The following is a 19,906-nucleotide window of genomic DNA, read 5'->3' on the forward strand; positions in this document are numbered from 1 at the left end:
TGGCGCAGTGGTTGAGAGTCTGCCTGCCGATGCAGGCGACATGGGTTTGTGCCCTGGTCCGGGAAGATCCCACATGCCGCGGAGCGGCTGGGCCCGTGAGCCATGGCCACTGAGCCTGCGTGTCCAGAGCCTGTGCTCGGCAACGGGAGAGGCCACAACAGTGAGAGGCCTGCGTACGAAAAAAAAAAAGAAAAAGGAATACAAACTGGAAAAGAAGTAAATCTGTCACTGTTTGCAGATGACATGATACTATACATAGAGAATCCTAAAGATGCCACCAGAAAACTACTAGAGCTAATCAATGAATCTAGTAAAGTTGCAGGATACAAAGTTAATGCACAGAAATCTCTTGCATTCCTATATACTAACAACGAAAGATCAGAAAGAGAAATTAAGGAAACAATCCCATTCACCATTGCAACAAAAGTAATAAAATACCTAGGAATAAACCTACTTAAGGAGGTAAAAGACCTGTACTCAGAAAACTATAAGACACTGATGAAAGAAATCAAAGATGACACAAACAGATGGAGAGATATACCATGTTCTTGGATTGCAAGAATGAATATTGTGAAAGTGACTATACTACCCAAAGCAATCTACAGATTCAATGCAATTCCTATCAAATTACCAGTGGCATTTTTTACAGAACTAGAACAAAAAAATCTTAAAATTTGTATGGAGACATAGAAGATCCCGAATAGCCAAAGCACTTTTGAGGGAAAAAAACGGAGCTGGAGGAATCAGACTCCCTGACTTCAGACTATACTACAAAGCTACAGTAATCAAGGCAATATGGTACTGGCACAAAAACAGAAATACAGATCAATGGAACAGGATAGAAAGCCCAGAGATAAACCCACACACCTATGGTCAACTAATCTATGACAAAGGAGGCAAGGATATACAATGGAGAAAAGACAGTCTGTTCAATAAGTGGTGCTGGGAAAACTGGACAGCTACATGTAAAAGAATGAAATTAGAACACTCCCTAACACCATACACAAAAATAGACTCAAAATGGATTAGAGACCTAAATGTAAGACTGGACACTATAAAACTCTTAGAGGAAAACATAGGAAGAACACTGTTTGACACAAATCACAGCAAGATCTTCTTTGATCCACCTCCTAGAGTAATGGAAATAAAAACAAAAATAAACAAATGGGACCTAATGAAACTTAAAAGCTTTTGCAAAGCAAAGGAAACTACAAACAAGACGAAAAGACAACCCTCAGAATGGGAGAAAATATTTGCAAATGAATCAATGGACAAAGGATTAATCTCCAAAATATATAAACAGCTCATGCCATTCAATATTACAAAAACAAACAACCCAATCAAAAAATGGGCAGAAGACCTAAATAGACATTTCTCCAAAGAAGACATACAGATGGCCAAGAAGCACATGAAAAGCTGCTCAACATCACTAATTGTTAGAAAAATGCAAATCAAGACTACAATGAGGTATCACCTCACATCAGTTAGAGTGGGTATCATCAGAAAATCTGCAAACAGCAAATGTTGGAGAGGGTGTGGAGAAAAGGGAATCCTCTTGCACTGTTGGTGGGAATGTAAATTGATACAGCCACTATGGAGAACAGTATGAAGGCTCCTTAGAAAACTAAAAATAGAACTATCTTATGACCCAGCAATCCCACTACTGGGCATATACCCAGAGAAAACCATAATTCAAAAAGACACATGCACCCCAATGTTCACTGCAGCACTATTTACAATATAGCCAGGTCATGGAAGCAACCTAAATGCCCACTGACAGACGAATGGATAAAGAAGATGTGGTACATATATACGATGGAATAGTACTCAGCCATAAAAAGGAACGAAATTGGGTCATTTGTAGAGACGTGGATGGATCTAGAGACTGTCATACAGAGTGAAGTAAATCAGAAAGAGAAAAACAAGTATCGTATATTAATGCATATATGTGGAACCTAGAAAAATGGTACAGATGAACTGGTTTGCAGGGCAGAAATAGAGACACAGATGTAGAGAACAAACGTATGGACACCAAGGGGGGAAAGTGGCGGGGGTGGGGGAGTGGTGGTGGGATGAATTAGGAGATTGGGATTGACGTGTATACACTAATCTGTATAAAATAGATTAATAAGAACCTGCTGTATAAAAAATGAATAAAATTAAATTTTAAAATTCCAAAAAAAAAAAAAAAGATAAATGTTGGGAGACAGTTCTCCTAGGGTCTCTTGTGTTTCCTTTTTTCTGGACTGTCTTTTCAAGCATCTTCCTATAGCTATCAGCCTTGAAAATAGATGTTGTCTCTCTAGAGCATAGGGCAGACATACTCACTGCACATTATAAAAGATTCAGAGACTGATTTGCTTTTGTTTGCTGACATAGTCAATTCTGATTCTTTCAAACTGAGGACCAGTCCCTGCCCTTGGAGCATGAATTAATAGAGATAAATAAAGAACTCTTGAAAGATAGCAAAAAAAAAAGAAAAAAGAAAAACCCAAACCTGCACACACACCACCCCCACAGCCCGAGTTATACATATAGATGTAAAATCCTTCCTAGCGGTAGTTGCACATACAGCCTCCCAAAGGAATTTTTTGCTAATGGGGGAATCTTTGGCATTGAGTTTCTGAGTAGGGTGATGTTGGCGTGTGTAAGCTTCCCCTGATCCCTTCAAATCATTCATGGTGGGTGACACTCTCCAGCCCTCCAAGCTGGCCTAGGTAGAACAAAGAGAGGGAATCATTCCTGTGTAAGGCTGGCGGCTCCAGGAGGGATACAGAGCCTTCATTTACCTCCTGCTCCTGGGTGTCTCCCTCAGGGCTCTGGACCGCAGCTTTGAAGGTTTCATTCCGCTTCTCGATTTGGTCAATGGCCGCTTGGCAGGCCTGGGGCAAGGGGCAGAGCACAGGGAGGTGGTTGGGGGGCGGCAGGAAGGGCTTGCTCATCTGTGAATCCATCTACACATTCCACAAACATTGCTAAAAGCCTCCTGGGTGCTAGGGGTTAGATTCTAAGTGTACATTGCCTGATTTAAGGGAGGAGAAAATATTAGCCCCACATTACAGATGTGAAAACTGAGGCTCAGAGACATTAAGTGACTCGCCCCAGGCCACCCAGCTAGGCAGTGAGAGGCAGCAAGATTTGAACCCAGGTCTGACTCCAACTACTACAGAGCAACTTTGAGGAAGAACAGGGAGCAAGCAGGCGGGTGTGCACTCACACACACACACACACACACACACACACACACACACACACACAGCATCCCTCTCTCCCCCGCAGCCTGGGTAGGGAGGTCAGAATCCTAGGGGCCCTGGAGCATTCTGATACCTGCAACCAGGAGATCATTTCCTCCTGGGACCTGCTTGGAAAGTGAACACAGGTGTTGAGGAGAGCAGCCCCTCCCAGTTTTCCCATCTCACCCGGCCCTCAGCCTGCCTGCCTACCGGGCCCGCAGCTCCAGGGTGCGCTGCTTCCCGGACACCAGGAAGGAGTGGGGGAACTCAGCGTCAGTCAGCTCCCGCACCTGCTCGGAATGGGAGGGAGAGACTGCTCAGACTCGCCCACCCGCCCCCCAGGTACTGTGGCAGGGAGGTAGGTGAACTGTGCCCCAAGGACAATTCAAATTAGAGACAAGGATAGGGAGCTTGTTCAACTGCTCCCTAATCCCATCAAGCCAGGCAAATGCGCCTGCAATCTGGCCTCACCCTGTACAGCAAATGGGACTTAGGGCTCCTGGAACCTTAGTAGATAAGTTGGCCCAGTGTGAGGTAGGGGTGACGGCTCCTGACAAAGGAGTCACCCAAAATGGAAACTGGGTCACAAATTGGGTTTGGGGACACAGCTTTTTCAAGATCAGATGTACGGCCTAGAACAAGACCCTTTTACCCCATAGAGTGAATGAAGGAATTGATCACCCAATTCACGGATCCAACAGACCCCCGCCCCACTTCCTGTCTTTTACCATCCTTGTCCCAGAACTCCACAGGTCCCGAGTCCGTTATGAAAGCCACCCGTCACAGAGCACTTACTATGCGACAGCCACTGAGCACCCCACACATGTTCTCATTTAATCAGCACAACTGCTGAACCCACTAATCTCTAATGTTTAATGGCCATCATGTGCTCCTGAAGGCAGTACCTGTCAACAGCTACAGTCCCCTGGCACAGCTGAATCTATGGTTACCTACCAGTTTACAAGAATTATGTGGGACCGAGGGACATGCTGAATGACACCACAGGGGTGCGGTCAGCAAAATCCAGACTGTGAGAAACTCTACCAGAGAAATGATTTGATTTCTTCAACTAATAAATGAGAGAAAAACTAGGAGAGGGAGGTATAATGGATAAAAGGGGATGTAAGAAGCATATTACAAATGATTCAAACAGATCAGCTGTGAGAAGACAATTATGAGACAGTCAAGGAAAACCAAGGGATCTTAACGTTATTAACTAATTATCATTAATTTGTTAGATGTAATAATGGTACTGTTGGCAACTTTTAGGGCAAAAAAAAGAGTTCTTATTCCTTAAAGAGACATACTGAAGTATTTATAGGTGAAATGATTATGTGTCTGAGATTTGCTCTTATATAATCCATTGGAAAAGGGGATTAAGAAGGGGATTGCTGAGTAAACCAGTTTTAGCCAGGTGATGAGTATATGGGGGTTCATTGTACCATTTTCTCAGCTTAAAAGTGTCCAGAATAAAAAGTTAAAGAAAATCTTCACAGCAGTCTGGACAGGTAGATATTATCACCCTCATTTGGGAGATGAGAAAATGAAGATCAGAGAGGGCAAGAGGCCTGCTTGAGGAAACACAGCATCTAAAGAGCATAATGAAGATTCAAATTACGGTTTTTGGTCCCCAAGGGTAAAGCAGAAGCACATCTATTTCCACCCCACTCCCAGAGCCCAGTAAGCACAGACTTCTCCCAGGCAATGTGGAGACAGAGTCACAAAGGGAAGCTAAGATACAGACCTAGAGCCCAAGGGCCTAGCATGGAGGAACTTTGTTGTCACTGAATCCACCTGACATGTGGGCCCCTCTGCGGGCTCCTTGCCACGAGGTGACCAGGCCTTGGCACACTTTCAGGCGGCCCACCACACCTCAGAGAGCATGACTCTGGGAACATCCTTCCTCATATTAGGCCTAGTCTACCTCTTGGGCCCACAGAACCAGTCCGTTCCCTCTAGAAGGGGCCTGATGTGATTTGCACTTGATACCCTTGACAATGGGGAGGCTCTAAGGGTTTATAAATGGAGAAGCTCCTGTGGAGACAGGTGTTTGAGAAAGCCACTCCAGCAGCTATTTATAAGGGTCGAAGGGCTGGGAAAATAGGACACACCAGCAGCCCAGAGGCCAGTTAGGGAGGGATTCCCTGAGTGGTCCATGCCTGCCTGGAGAGAGAAAAGGTTTCTACCTGGGGAACAGTATCTGGAATCTGGCAAGACTCCATGCCTGATTGGGTGAAGGAGAGGGGAGCGAGAAAAGAAGGGAGAAATCTAAGGTCTGGAGTCCACGGCCAGGAAGAAACATGATGCTTTTGATAGAAAAAGGGGAAGTGGGAAGAGTCCCTGACCTGAGGGACCACCTCTGCAGAGGGGCAGGATGAAGGTTTCTAGAGGACAATTCCCCGAGCTCCGCAATACCCAGGCTGAACCACCAGACTTGGCCGGTTCAGGCTCCTGCCAGCCCACACAGTGCCTTTGTGCTAATTAGAGAAAGACACCCCTTCCTCAAAACACTTTACTGACATCTGTTGGCAAACTGGCGTAACATTCAGTCAAGTATCTGGTTTGTTGAACCAGACACTTGACTGCCATCTGCCGGACAGTGAGAACTGTAAATATGCAATCTATGCTGTTGTCTGTGGATGAGGTGTGCTCATCTTAGTTGAGGTGTGCTTGCACAGTGCACAACCTGCACAGTTGTCCATGGAGACGCTGAGTACATATGTACCCTTACCCCTTCCTTCTTCCCCGGCTGGCCCTGTACAGGATGGCACAACGATAGGACCAAGTCAGACCCTGGGGGGCAAATCAGCTGCTGAGAACTAGGCCTCCTTGACACTCAGGAAGGAGGAGGCCAGGGGGTCACGGCCAGTGGGAGCCATCATGGTGGTCAAAGGTCAGACCCGCCTCCAAACCTTAGACTCAGGAAATGATTCCTGCACAAATGCGGGTAGGTGGACAGCTCTGCTCCTGCCAGGCCCGTGCCATCCAGGAGTGGGCGCTGTGCGGCCACCAGAGCACCAGACACGCCCTGTAGGGACTATGTTCACTGGGACTGGAGACGCCAGGAACCCAGCACACACTGGGCCTGGGAGCCCTCGGCACATACCCTGAGCATCTGACACTGTCAGGCCCATTTCTATGTATTTTCTCTTTACGATAGTCTGTTGTGGTCTCCATATTTCTTGGCTTTTCTATCTGTCAATCTCTGCCTCTCTTTTTCTATGCCTGGGTCTCTGCCAGTCATAAGACAGGGCTGCCTGTCTCCATTTCTCTGTCTTTAACTCTCCATAACCTGCCTTTCTCAGTCTCGCTCACCAAGGCTCCCAGATGTACAAGCTTGCACGCACCCTAGCCTCTGGGACATTCTGGCCACTTCAGTTAGGAAAGCTGGATGACGCAGGGTGGGGGGGCTGCATTCCTAGAGGAACTCAGTCAGCTGAGATATGGGGGACGGGCTGTGAAGCCCCAGAAGTTGCCCAAGTCCCTCCATCAGCCCTCATCACCCGCAGGCTACACCCCACCCCCAAGCCCTTGATTCAGCCCCAAACACCAGGCAAGCCCAGTCAGCAGCAGGGGCAAGGCCCTCCTGCTGGGGGCTCTCAGAGGCTCAGGGGTTCTCCAGAGGCGGAAGTATCCTGGTTCGAGTTCTGCCTGCAGCTCTCTCCTGCTGCAGATCCTGGGAGATGGGTGGGGGGAGGGGGAGTCAATAGGGATAGGGAAGGGGGAGATGGAAGGGTACCAAGATAGGCCAGATCTGACCTCTGCTTCTTCCAGCCCCAGCCACCAGGACTCAGGAGCGATCAGAGGGGCTGTCAAGAAGTTTCCCCTCCCATTTCCTCCACTATGCCTTCAATTCCACCCTATGCTTTATCTTTCCAGGTTGAAGCCTTAGTAGGAGATTGTATAGTATGCTGGTTAGGTACAGAGGCTCTGGACTCTGTTATACCTGAGTTTGATCATGCAAACCAGGATTTGCTGTGTGACCCCCAAGCAAGTTACTTAATCTTTCTGGGCCTTGGGTTTTTTTTATTTTTAAAAAAGACTTTTTTTTTTTAAGATCAGTTTTAGGTTCACAGCATAATTAAGAGGAAGGTACAGAGATTTCCCATATACTCCCTGAGCCCACATATGCACAGCCTCCTCCGTTAATACCATTCCCCCACCAGAATGGTACATTTATTAGAATCAATGAATCTACACTGACACATCATTATTACCCAAGGTTCATAGTTTACATCAGGGTTCACTCTTGGTGTTGTAAATTCTGTGGGTTTGGATAAATGTGTAATGACTGTTATCTACCATTATAGTACCATACAAAATAGTTTTACTGCCCTTAAAATCCTCCACGTTCATCCCTCTCTTCCCCCAACTACTGGTAACCACTGATCCTCTTGCTGTCTCCATAGTTTTGCCTTTTCCAGAATGTCATATCATTGGAATCACATAGTATTATACAAAGTATGTATGTATATATGTAGCCTTTTCAGATAGGCGTCTTTCACTTAGTGATATGCATTTAAGTTTCCTCCATGTTTCTTCATGGCTTAATAGCTCATCTCTTTTTATCACGGAATAATATTCCATTGTCTGGACGTACCACTTTATTTCCTTTTAAAAGTGGGATTAACTACAGATATACTTACACACAGGCATACTGTACACAGTTATTCACTGCAGTCTCATTTGCAGACACTGACAACAGAGAACAATCTAAATGTCTGTCAGTAGAGGATTGGCTGAACAAATTACTGTACATCCACATGCTGGGATGCTACGCAGCTATGCAAAAGGATGAGGAAGCTCCTAATGAACTGACTTCCAAGCACCTCTAGAATTAGTAGTTAGTTAAAAAAGTCAAGTGCAGAATAGTGTATGTGAAAAATAGTCTCACTGTTTATGTGAAACAAAAGTAAGGAAGCCATAATGAATATATTATTAGTTTGTGTATGCAAAGACTACCTCTGGAAGGCCTCACAAGAAGCAAAGGCTGCCTCCAGGAAGGGGAACTAGGGGATGGGGTGTATATATATGCAATATATATTGCATATATTTTTGATATAGTTTGATTTGGGAATGTGTATTATCTATATTTTTAGGTAATAAAGTTATTATTTTTTAAAGATTTTTAAAAACCAAAAAAATGCAGGGGATAATAACAGCCCCTACATCACAGGGCTGTTAAGAGGATCCAGTGGGATGATTTAGGGCCCAACCCAACCCACAGTGACCGCCCAGTCGATGGGCACTACTATGGACTGCTGTGCTGTCTCCGCCCATTTGTGGCCATCTCTGGATGGGGACACACCCAAGTCAGCAGCTGAGCTGAAAGTGGAGACCCTTCCTACTCAAAGTATGGCCTGGGGAGCTGCAGTACTGGCATCACCCAGGAGCTGGTTAGAAATGCAGAATCTCCGGCCCCTCTCCAGACCTCCTGAATCAGAACCCACATTTTAACAAGACTCCCAGGGGATTCATGCATGTATTAAAGTTTTCAAAATACTGGGGTAGATGGTAGGGAAAGCAGAGCAAAGCTGGGAGCTGGGAAGGGCCCTGGACAGGACGGCTGGGAGGCCAGGTGGGAGAGATCTAACCCCAAAGCTTTTCCACCTTCATGTTGCCCCGGACCTGAGACTCAGGTTGGCCCCTCCTGCTACTCCGCATACTCGGTCCCACCCTTGGGGTAAAGCCCGAAGGTGGTTGGGGTGCCTCTTACCTTCATGCTGGCCACGTCGATACGGGTCCTGACCTGGAATTGGGCGCCCACCTGGATGACCCTGGGCACACAGTAGAGCAGCATGTTGTTGAACTGCAAGAGACACAAGCATGAGTGTGTGCACAGTGGCAAGGGCAGGAAGGACAATCAGGCAGGCTTCCCTGGGTGTGGGCTGAGCCCCACTGGGTCTCCCTCCCCTCTCGCCACCCGCTGGGCCAGCTCACAGGACCTCACAGGTGTGCTAAGGAAGTGGTTGTCTAGCCCCAATCCAACAGGTAGGTCACTGAAGGACTGCCCTACCTGTGGGCATCAAGGGACCACATCAGACCTCAGAAACCTACGAGGCCTTTCTCACAGGGGCCAAGGGTGGCAGGGGCTTATGAGAGATTGTAGCTCCCTCCCCAAAACCTTCAGGTGGGACCAGTTTCCAGGAGACACCCTGGCTTCTTCAGTGCAAACCAGGGCAGTTCTTCCTAGCAGCCAACCTAATTCCCTCCTGCTGTACACTCTCTAGAGCATAGATTGATACCACAGGCTTTGGAGCCAAACAGACTGGGTTCAAATTCTGACCCTGTTGCTTCCCAGGGCATGTCTGGGAACCCCCTCAGTTAGAAATTCCTGAGGCCTGGAGGTAGCACGTGACTTGTCCCAAGTCACCTGGGTGCCAAAGTAGAGAAGGATAGAGAAGCAGGCTTGTCCCTGTTCATCCTGCAGTGCCAGCTGGGTAGATGCCAGGCAGGCAGAACCTGGGGCAGAGGGCCCGTGGACTTCCCTCCCCAGTGTGGGGCAGGCCCCCCAGCATCCCCCTACTAAGAAAAGGTAGCGCTCCATGGGGCCGATGCGGCGGAAGGAGATCTTGAGGACAGGGCCCTCGCGCAGCAGGGTGTTGGAGGGGTCTACTAGGTCGTCCTCCAGGCCCAGGCGCTGGTACACTTCCCACAGTTCCTGCAGCCGCTCCTGGGGACAGGAGGTGTACCTTCAGCCGAGGCCAGGCAGGGCCTGCCTGCTTCTGGAAGGTTTGCCTTGTGTGGACAGGGACAGGGTGTGAGGGGGAGGTGGGCCAGGTGTCGTGAGGAAGGATCAGGGGATGAGGAGATACAGAGACCTGGGTGGGTTGGGGGAGGCTGAGAGCTGCAGGGAGGAGGTGACAGGGCCCCTGGGGATGCCTGCTGCTTCTATTCCGAGGGCTGGGATGCTCACCATCTCAGTGATGGCTGCGTTGGAGTGCTGAGCGGCTGAGAAGATCATGTCAAGGGCTTCTGAAATGGGGGCAGGGCCAGAGTTACCCCCTGAAAATACGGGGCTTGTGGCTGAGGCAGGAGGTCCTTGAGGCTTAATCAAGTGGCCTCAGGGCCTGCCATGAGCACCCCCAGGAGCAGCCTTCCCCTGTAGCCTGGCACATGAGGTATTTGGATGATGGGGGCCATTTCCCACCCAAAGTGGAGAGACTAGAAGCCACCAAAAGACAGGGCTTAGGCCGTTGGCTTCTGTGACTTTCAATGCCCCCCAGATCCAGAGGGTGAAGGCATGGTTTCAAATCCCAGCTCTGTTCCTTTTTGGCTGTGTGATCTTGAGCAAGTCACTTAACCTCTCTGGGCCTTAATGTCTATAAAAAAGTGGCTGATACTATAGACAATGTCTACGAAGTATAAGCGGTCAATGTTGATGGCTGATGGTCATCATAACCATTTTAGCAGGTGCTCCATAAATTATGGAAGTGGCTCGAACCTCCCCAACCCCCTGGATTCCCTGGGGGTGTCCTCACTCTGGGCATCAGCCAGGTCTGGGGCCTGGGCTGGCAGCTTCTGGACATACTCCTTGAGCAGCAGCTCGTAACGTGGGATTCTCTGCACAGGTTCCAGCATGTGGTGCTGCAGGGTCAGGCTGCCTGAGGCCTCGCTGCTCTTGGGGAGGGAGGGGGGAGGGAGAGCGTGGGGGTGAGGGGGGAAGGGGTAGGTCAGGCTGCCCCTGAGGGTCGGGGGAGTGCGCAGCAACTGAGCCAGGGAGGTGGCCCAAATCACTGGGGAACCTGAGCCACTGCACACTGGGGTGGCAGTGCAGGCTCTGCCCCGCCCCCACCCCAGCCTCACCTGAATGCGGGTGATAACCTCCTGGAAGGGTGGAGACTTGTCACTCCAGGTGGCCAGCAGCTCAGCGGCTCGCTCAAAGTTCTTGACATACTCACTGTACATCTTCAGGAAGGGGGCCAGCTTCTGGATCACGTCGCCAATGCGGGGGGTGGTCGTCCTGCAGGAGGGGCACCAGGTACTGCCCTCAGTCTGGGGACCTCTTCTCTTAACTCCAGACAGGGTCAGGTTAGGTAAGGCTCCCCTCACCCCCCAACACAGCCTTTCTGCGGCACTTCTGGGTGCAGGTATAGGGGGGCGTGTCATCCTCACACATGTGTGTGGTTCACTCCCCCTTAGACTATGAGCCCCCTGAGGGCAGATGCTGCTCTCTCCCACGGATTGGATTCCCCCAAAGGCCCAGTACAGTGTCAGGCCCACAACAGGCGTTCAATAACCACCTGATACTTGTTCATGTAACAATAACAAGGGCCACATGCCAAGCACTGCCCAAGATTCCGTGCATGTCTCATCTCATTTAATTCTCACAACCCTGCGTGCGGGAGGAGGGACAGTCAATGGCCCATCTTAGAGAAGAGGAAATCCAGGCTCAGAGAGGTAAGAAAAGGTCATTCGACCCAGGAACTGTTACAGCAGAGCGGTAAGGACTGACCATCTGGAGCTGGCCCGCCTGAGTCTGATTTCCAACCGCACCACTTACTCTAGCTGTGTGTTCTTGGACCAGTCACCTAGCCTCTCTATACCTTAATTTTCCCATCTGAAAAAACTGGGCATGATGGTAGGCAACCTCACAGGGTTGTTTTTTTCAAAAAAAAATATTGCAAAAAATTTTAAGCAATTATAAAATAAAAAGAATATAATAACGAACCCCTATATATCTGTCCCTGCACTTAACAATTACTAAGATTCTTTTTTAACAAAGAATTTTAAAGGACATACCAGACATCATGGCATTTCTTTGGCAAGATACTAATTTCAGCACTAAATACTTTAGTAGTCATCTCTGAAAACAGAGAGGGGTTCCTGCATAACCACGATGTCATCATCACACAGCAGGCTGATGTGAGGATTAAGCGAGTTAATAGGTGTAAAGCCCAAGGCAGGGCAAGTAGGAAACACTCAGTTAGTGCTGGTTATTTCCACTGCCTCCTAAGTCACTCAGCCTAGTGAGGACCTGATCCATCCCCTTCTCCAGGACACACACACACACACACACACACGCCTCGTCCAAGCCCCTCACTGTGCAGACAGAGCAAGCCCAGAGGAGGAGAGTCATGGTCACACAGCAAGGGCAGGGGCATAATAGGCCAGACCCAGTTCCCTGGGGGCTGCAACCAGACCTGACCAGGGCTGTGGTCAGGGGGCCTCAGGGGCTCCTGCTGGACCTCACCAGTTGTCCAGCCGCTGCTGCAGCTCTGGGAGGAAGAACTGTGCATGGAACTGGTAGATGGAGGCGGTGTTGGAGAAGATGAGCCTGACCACATCCTCGGGGAAGGCCTTGCTGCTGCGGGCCTCCTTCAGCAGCTCCTGGAAGAACACCTACAGCCGCAGCTGGGTCACTGGGCCTGTGGCAGAGAAGGACCTCCACCCCCAACACAGCCCAGGCGGAGACAAGCACAGTCCCAGGGGCTTTGGGGTCCCTCCCCAGCTTGCTGAATGCTTCCACCTCCTTAATCTCCCATCAATCTCACAAAAACCCTGGGAAGAGAGAGAAGCAGGGAAGATTGTATTCCGGCCACTTCACAGATGCGCAAACCAAGGCCTAGAGACACAGGGACTTGGCCAAAGGCTGGCAGCTGATGAATGTCAGAAATGGGCCTATCTTGTGTCTGTCAAGTCTTGGACTTCGCCAGGCTCAAGATCCCACTGCTGATGTTCAGTGATTTAACCCTCTCGCCTTAGGGCTCCTTAAGAAAGTGTGAAGGGCTAACAGTGGTGAGGATGTTGGGAGTTGGAATGACAGATGAGGATGCTGTGTGGGGCCTGGAAGGACTGGCTGGTGTGTTCTCCACTCCTGTGAGACCAGCCCAGGCACTAACAGTGGAACCAGGAGTGGGGCTAATGAGCTAAATCCCGATTTCTGCCTGAACTCCAGCCAATGGAGTTAAAAAGACTAAGGCTTCCTAGAATCAAACCCCGAGGTCCTAACTCTCAGCTCTTGTGAGGTGGGTCAGAAGGGAGAGCAGGGGTGAGGTGAGGACACCCAGGTGCTGGGGCTCAGGAGCGGGCGTCCTGGCCACTGGCCTGGTCTAGCAGGTGGAGGCGTGCCACATAGGCCTGCTCTGTCTCCAGCAGCTCCTGGACGATCCTCTTCTCCTCAGGCTCCTGCAGGGGAGTTGGGAGGAGAAGGAGAAGGAGAGCTTTGGTCTGCTCTGATGGGAGCAGTATCCAAAGATGCCCCAGTGAAACATACCTCCCAGGATTCATGCCCTCCTGCAGCTCATCTGGGCTGGCGCTGGGATCGATTTAACTGAGAGGATGGGGCAGAGTGAGGCTGCGCCAGTTCTGGGCCTAAGACTTAAGAGGCCTGGAAGCTTCCACCTGTGCTCTGTTGGGAGCCACGAACTACCACATCTGGAGGTCTAGCTGCCCTGATGGAGAGGCCACATGGAGAGGAGAGGCCCTGGGACTACAATGAGAGGGAGCCAGGGGTCCAGCCGTGCCAGCACCCCAGCTCAGGACAGCTTTCCAGCTGTCCCTGCCCAGGCACCAGGCTTGGGAGATGAGCTATCTTGGGCATTCCCACCCCAGCCAACATCTGACTGCAGCCACTTGAGAGACCCTGTTATGGACTGAATTGTGTCCCCAGATCAATGCATTGAAGCCCTAACCTCCAATGTGACTATATTTTGGAAATAGGGCTTTTAGTAATTAAGTTAATTGAGATAGAAGGGTGGAGCCTAATCCACTAAGACTGGTGTCCTTATAAGAAGAGGGAGGGACACCAAGAGAGCATGTGAACAGAGGAAAGGTCGTGTGAGGACATAGTGAGAAGATGGCCATCTACAAGCCAGGAAGGGAGCCTCACCAGAAACCAACCCTGCCAGCACCTTGATCTTGGATGTCCAGTCTGCAGAGCTGTGCGAAAATGCACTTCTGCTGTTTAAGTCACCTAGTCTGTGGTATTTTGCTATGGCATCCTGAGCTAAGACAAACTCCAAGTGAGACCAACAGAAAAACCATCCAATAGCATTCCAATCAACCCACAAAACTGTCAGAAATAATAAACTCCACATTTTGGTCTCCACATTTTGGCGTAGTTTGTTATGCAGCAACTGATAACCAGTATACATAGTATGTACTACTATGATCACCATCCCCATTTTATAAATGAGGAAACAAGCACAAAGGGGTTAAAGAGATTTGCCCCAGGTCACATAGTAAGCATAAGAGCTGGGACGTGTACCCTGGTAGTCCGGCTCCAGGGTGCACAGCCACGTGCAGCCGAGCTCTTAAATTCCACAGACAAGAAAACTGAAACCCAGAGAAGGGAGGTGACCTGCCCAGGATGAGTCTGAGGGCAGGAATTAGCGCTGACCTCTATTTCTAGTTGGCACTGTTGCCTCCTTCAGTGGGTGAATGGAGGCCGCCCCTGGGAAAGGTACTAGGTTCCAAGTTGTGTGGCCTTGGACAAGTTCCTTAAGCTGTCTGAGTTTCAATTTCCATGCCTAAAAGACTCCTATAGTGAGGGGTATGAGAAATAATGCCAGCAGCGGGGCGCATAGTAGACACTTAATCAAAGGCCGTTAAGGGTGCGGTGGGTGTGAATCTAGCTTTCAGCTGATCTCTGGTCACACAAGACCCCACCTGGGGAAGTGCTGGCTCTGGCTGGGAGAGAATGTGTGGGAAGGAGGTCAGTGGAGGGGCCCCCACCCAGCTCCCCACTTCTACCCCTCGGGCACCTGTGTCCCTGGGCCGGGGCAGGTCCTATCCTGGCAAGATTTCCTCCAGTCCCTGCTGGACAGCTTGTTCTTCAGGGAGCTCAGATACCTCCTGCTGACCGTCCTGGGCCCGGAGTCCACGGCCTCCTCCACGGTGGGCTTATCCCATGGCCCTGTGGGTGAAGGAGGCCTGCACCCAGGGTGGTGATGCCCAGCCTCCAGGCCGTGGACTCTGGGTGCTGCTCCCGGGGTCCTGAGGAGAAGACAGCAGACCTGAGGGTTTCCAGCCTGTAGAGTAGGGAGAAGAATAGCACCTCTCTGGTGGGGATTTGGGGGCAATTAATGCAAATCACAGATGTTCACTGGCCTCTGAGTACCTGGTGCACAGGAAGAACTCACTGAGACTTCTACTTCCCTCCCCAACACCTCTCTTGGAGGGAACTCCAGTCTTCAAAATGAGTCAGTGTAGACTGTGTCTTGTTTTCCGGGGAACAACACACTTCCTTGTTTAAAATGCAGCTAGGAACCCTTCTTTTTGCACATAGAGGGTTTTAAGTGCCCTCCCAGATCACCTCGCCTGTGGACCTCACCCCTGGTTTTAAGTCTCTGTAAGCAGGAAATCCCCTAAAATCCTAGTAACTGATATATCGAGGGAAGGTGGGAGCCATGGAACACTCTAAAGGGAGGGCAGAGCTGATAAAGCTGGGGCTTTTCAGTGTGAGCTATGCCCTCCACACCTCTAGTGGTGGGAAAAGCCAGCCTGGGATCAGTTTCCCTCTCCCTCCAGGGATGAGCTTTTGTAGTGTGGCTTTGTTATCCTACCTATTGGATTTGTAGGCCAGTTAAGTTCTTTAGATAACAGAGGCCACCATCAAGGAATATATCCAACGACTTGGGCTGGGACCCATTCCCTTTGGTGTGGAAGGGCTTGTGGTGACAGCACAGGGTGGGCACCCTTATAAGAAAGGCAGGCTGGGGAATGGAGGACCAGACAGGTACAAAATCTTCAAAACTCTGTGAGAAAGTTTCTCATTACCCCTATTCTGCAGCTAGGAAAAGAGAGGATCTTGCAGCAAGAGGGGGGCAGAGGTGGGATTCAGATCAGGCAGGCTGGCTCCCGAGCCTGAGCCTTAAACTGCCCCTCCGCATGTGAGTCAAGGAGAAACGGGTACAGAGAGTCAACATGACCTGCCCCACATCACACCCTGGTTGGTGGCAGAGAGAGGATTGGGACCCAGTCCCCCATGGCTCCTCTCTGGCACCCCAGTGCACCACGGTTCCTCAGCGCACTGGTCTGGTCTGCAGCTAACGGAATTAGCTGAGTCTCAGGCTTTCTGTTCTACATTTGGTTTCAGCTTCTGCATTTCTCCCCAAGTGCCCAGGCCAGCTTCTGTTTCCTCTTCACCCCTCAGTTTCAGATCAGTTAAGGCACTGAAAGGAAGTGACTCACAAGAAAGCTCAGGCCAAGGCAGCTGGCATGGGTCCCCTCACACAGTAAGAGGTGACTCTCATCCTCCTGACAAGACCTCCTCTGACCCCAAATGTTCTGAGGGCTGCCTCCTCCTGCTAGAAGTGCTGCCTAGGCAGAGCACACATGCTGAGGGTCTCCACCGGGCACGCCTGGCATGTTGAGTGGGGTGGTGGTCCAGGAAGGTGCTGCCTAGAGCTGTCCTCGGTGCTGAACGGAACGTGCCCGGCAAAGCCCTCTGGGAGAGGCAGGGTCAGGTCACCAGCTCAGGAAGCTGAACTGCCCTTCTAGGTCCACGTCTATGCTGCCTCCACCATGAAGCCCACAGGAGGCTTTGCCTGCTCTGAGTACACTCAGCAGAGCGTCAAGGCCCCTCCCAGGATATCTATTGTCCATGACCTGGCATCATGGTCATTCCATGAGCTTAGCACCAAAGACAGAAGTCCTCCGGGCAGGGATCATTCTTTAGGCTCCTGCATCTGATACAGTTCCTGTGCGATGCTGTGCTGTGCCACCCACACCCCCTCAGCACTGAGGCACTCTTCCCCTAGCTTCTGGTGGTATGGTGGCTGACAGGTTATTGACTGGGTCCCTCCCTGGGAATTGCCCTCTCCGGAAGAGAGCTACCTCATCTAAGGTCAAGTCCACATCCAATGACTAGTCCATGTGAGGGTACAAAGACCTAGCCCTTTGCCTCATCTGGAACAGCCTGAAAGGCCTCCAGCTCCAGAGCTCTCTGGGACAGGCTGCAGCCTCTGTGGCAAGTGCTCGGCAGTTCAACCTCTCCCTGTGCCCAAAGCTGCCTCCCTCACCCACACAGGTATTGTTCCCAAAAGCCTCCCCAGCAAATTTCCTGAAGCAAATCTCTACCCCGGAGTCTATTTCCAGAGAACCCTACTTACAACAGTCACAATCCCTAACACAGTCCTGGGCTTAAGAAATGCCTGCAGAATGGACTAATGTCACATACAGACACACAATGACCTCTACACATCCGCTTCAGGCTTTTCCCTTCAGATGGAAGCCCCTGCATTGCTCCTTGCCCATGAACTTAAAGCACTTAAAGCCTCCCCACCTCTCTGTGCCTCCCCTTTCTCATCTGTAAGATGGGTATAGAGATGGAACCTACCCCTAATAGGCTGTTAGATGATTAAATGAAATAAGTAGCAAACGCACTTAGAACAGTACCCTATAGGTAGGCTGACCACATATCCCAGTTTGCCTGTGACAGTCTCAACCTTTCCTATTGTTCCCTCCCTCCCACCAAAAAAATTTAATGGCATTCAGTTTCCATTGTGTCCTGGTCTGAATGATAAATTGTATGGTTATCCTACTCATAGGGAGTAAGCACTTGATAAGTATTAGCTATTATTTCTGCTGGAGAGACAACGGGTGGAGTTCTGCAGCCCAAACACGGCATCTGGTCCACCCACGCTCACTCATAATTACACACACGTCTGGACTCTCCCCAACACATCAACACACATGCTCTCACCCCTGCGCAGGCCTGGTGCCCCAACAACACTCTCCCATGCTCCAAGAACCCACGGCCGAGGGACATGGGCACTGCCCAGACAGGAGGAGGTGTGCAGGACAGGGCCCAGAGAGAGAACTGCTCACTGTGAGGGTCCAAGGTGGCCCCAGCCCTGCTCCTTAGCCTGGAGACTGGGAGGGTCTGGGCTGCCCAAGGGCCAGGGGTGGGCAGAGGAGCTCGAGGGAGACTGCCAGTTGGCCAAGGTGACCCTTCCCACCTCCACTACCCCGTACCTGCTATTCTCAAACGCAGTTGCCAGACTGGACACAGATGACAGCTTCTCCTTACTCGCCCCCTCCATCCTGCAGGCCTCCAAGGTGGTCCTCAGCTACCCCTGAAGCAGGGAGAGAGGTCTCCAACCAGCACACTCAGCCACCCCTACCTGGGGTCACAGGTGTGCTAAGGCATCCTGGAGTCTCGTTTTTCCTGAGGCCTCAGCAGGCCTGCTCCCTGCTTCAGAGTGAGGAAAGAGGAAGTGGTCCCAGAGCCACAGCCTTGAAGGGGAAAGGCGGGCGCTCCCTACAGAGGGAGGAGCCTGCTTGGGCCCCACCCCATCCCCACGGGGCCTGACCTTTCACTCCTATAGACCCCCTGTTCCAGAAGCCACCCCAAGAGGGCAACAGGGGCCTAGAGGGAGTTTCTGGAACTGGGCTCTTGGCCTGAGACACTCACCACTCTGGCCAACCACACCTTCTCACAAGGTCCAGTGGATTTTATTTGGTCCTTTCTCTACAACTTCTTTTCTGCATCTGACCCTGCTCACCACTGTAAGAAAACAGCTTTTTAAATTAAAAATAAATCACAAACCTATTAGGGGCTGGCAGAGAAGAGTAATATGGTGTTCCCACCTCCCCACTGGGGTTCTCTCATTTTAATAACTGATGTCTCCACCTTCTTGCCCCAAGGGAAGGCAACTTCCTCCCTGAAACTCTGATGATAATAATAACTAACACAAACTCTTTTCAGTGGTTTAGAAATATTTTCTCATTTAATACCACAGCAACCTTATGGGGTGGGCCCTATTACGATCCCCATTTTACAGAAGAAAGAACTGAGGATCAGAGGGTTTAAGTAACTTGCCCAAAGTCACCTAGTAAGAACGCAAAAAGAAGTCAGATTTCTAAAGCGAAGGTCAGTTTCCTACAATTCCAGCAAAGATTTGGTTGGGAGCCTGGATGGTCACATTCTTGATGCTCCATCCTCAGGCTTCCCTATTCCTAGCACACTGGGTGGTCTCTGCCTGATGCCTCCTTTTACCACTTGGTCTCCCAGCACTTCCAGAACAATGATAACTGCTTCTGTTCCCCTTATTCAAGCTTCACAGGCCCTTCAGGGCTCTCCCACTGGGTTCTGGTCTCGCTTGCCCTGAGCCGGGGCCCTCCATTGAGACTGGTCTTTGTCCTGGAGGGTAGGGACTGAGCCTCAGTCATCTTGGTACCCGAAGCACCTGGCACAGCTTCACGCTCCAGTGCCTGTGAAATACTGGGGCCTCACACACCCAAAAGCCTCACTCCCTCAGAGCTCTGCCTGAGCAATTTCTTCTAGCAGATGCCTGGCTTCTCCCCCCAACCCTAAATCACAATAATCCTCCTCACTTTTTGTTTATACTTTTTGTTATGGAGAATTTAGAACATATGCAAAAGTAGAATAATACGATGCACCCCCATGAACTCATGACCCAGACCCAACAAACAACCATCAGCTCATGGTCAGCCCGGCTCCATCTATAGTCACATTCACTTCCCCTTCCCAGACCATTCTGAAGCAAATCAGATGATTTCATCCACAAATATTTTGGTGCATATCTAAAAAATAAGGAGGCTTCCCTCGTGGCACAGTGGTTAAGAATCCGCCTGCCAATGCAGGGGACATGGGTTCGAGCCCTGGTCCAGGAAGATCCCACATGCCGCGGAGCAACTAAGTCCGTGCGCCACAACTACTGAGCCTGCGGTCTAGAGCCCACGAGCCACAACTTCTGAAGCCCGCG

The 19,906-nt window shown here is 50.3% G+C and overlaps 1 protein-coding gene across 2 annotated transcripts in view; it reads right to left on the bottom strand.

Moving 5' to 3' along the window:
- Window positions 1-19,906, bottom strand: part of FGD2 (FYVE, RhoGEF and PH domain containing 2) — a 43,275-nt gene that overhangs the window by 9,882 nt on the left and 13,487 nt on the right. The window contains exons 2-13 of one of the 2 annotated variants that reach the window (XM_060021896.1): window positions 18,153-18,253; window positions 14,939-15,170; window positions 13,281-13,361; window positions 12,427-12,575; window positions 11,040-11,196; window positions 10,715-10,853; window positions 10,150-10,208; window positions 9,760-9,906; window positions 8,950-9,042; window positions 3,444-3,523; window positions 3,328-3,358; window positions 2,790-2,882 (exon numbers count right to left, since the gene is read on the bottom strand). In XM_060021896.1, the coding sequence (XP_059877879.1) occupies window positions 2,790-2,882; window positions 3,328-3,358; window positions 3,444-3,523; window positions 8,950-9,042; window positions 9,760-9,906; window positions 10,150-10,208; window positions 10,715-10,853; window positions 11,040-11,196; window positions 12,427-12,575; window positions 13,281-13,361; window positions 14,939-15,170; window positions 18,153-18,220 (1,329 nt within the window). In that variant the 5' untranslated portion in view covers window positions 18,221-18,253. Of the gene's footprint in view, window positions 1-2,789; window positions 2,883-3,327; window positions 3,359-3,443; window positions 3,524-8,949; window positions 9,043-9,759; window positions 9,907-10,149; window positions 10,209-10,714; window positions 10,854-11,039; window positions 11,197-12,426; window positions 12,576-13,280; window positions 13,362-14,938; window positions 15,191-18,152; window positions 18,254-19,906 lie in introns of both variants that reach the window. The other variant, XM_060021895.1, reaches the window with a different exon arrangement.

The sequence above is a fragment of the Delphinus delphis genome, chromosome 10 (assembly GCF_949987515.2).
Source record: "Delphinus delphis chromosome 10, mDelDel1.2, whole genome shotgun sequence".
NCBI classification, from domain to species: Eukaryota; Metazoa; Chordata; class Mammalia; order Artiodactyla; family Delphinidae; genus Delphinus; species Delphinus delphis.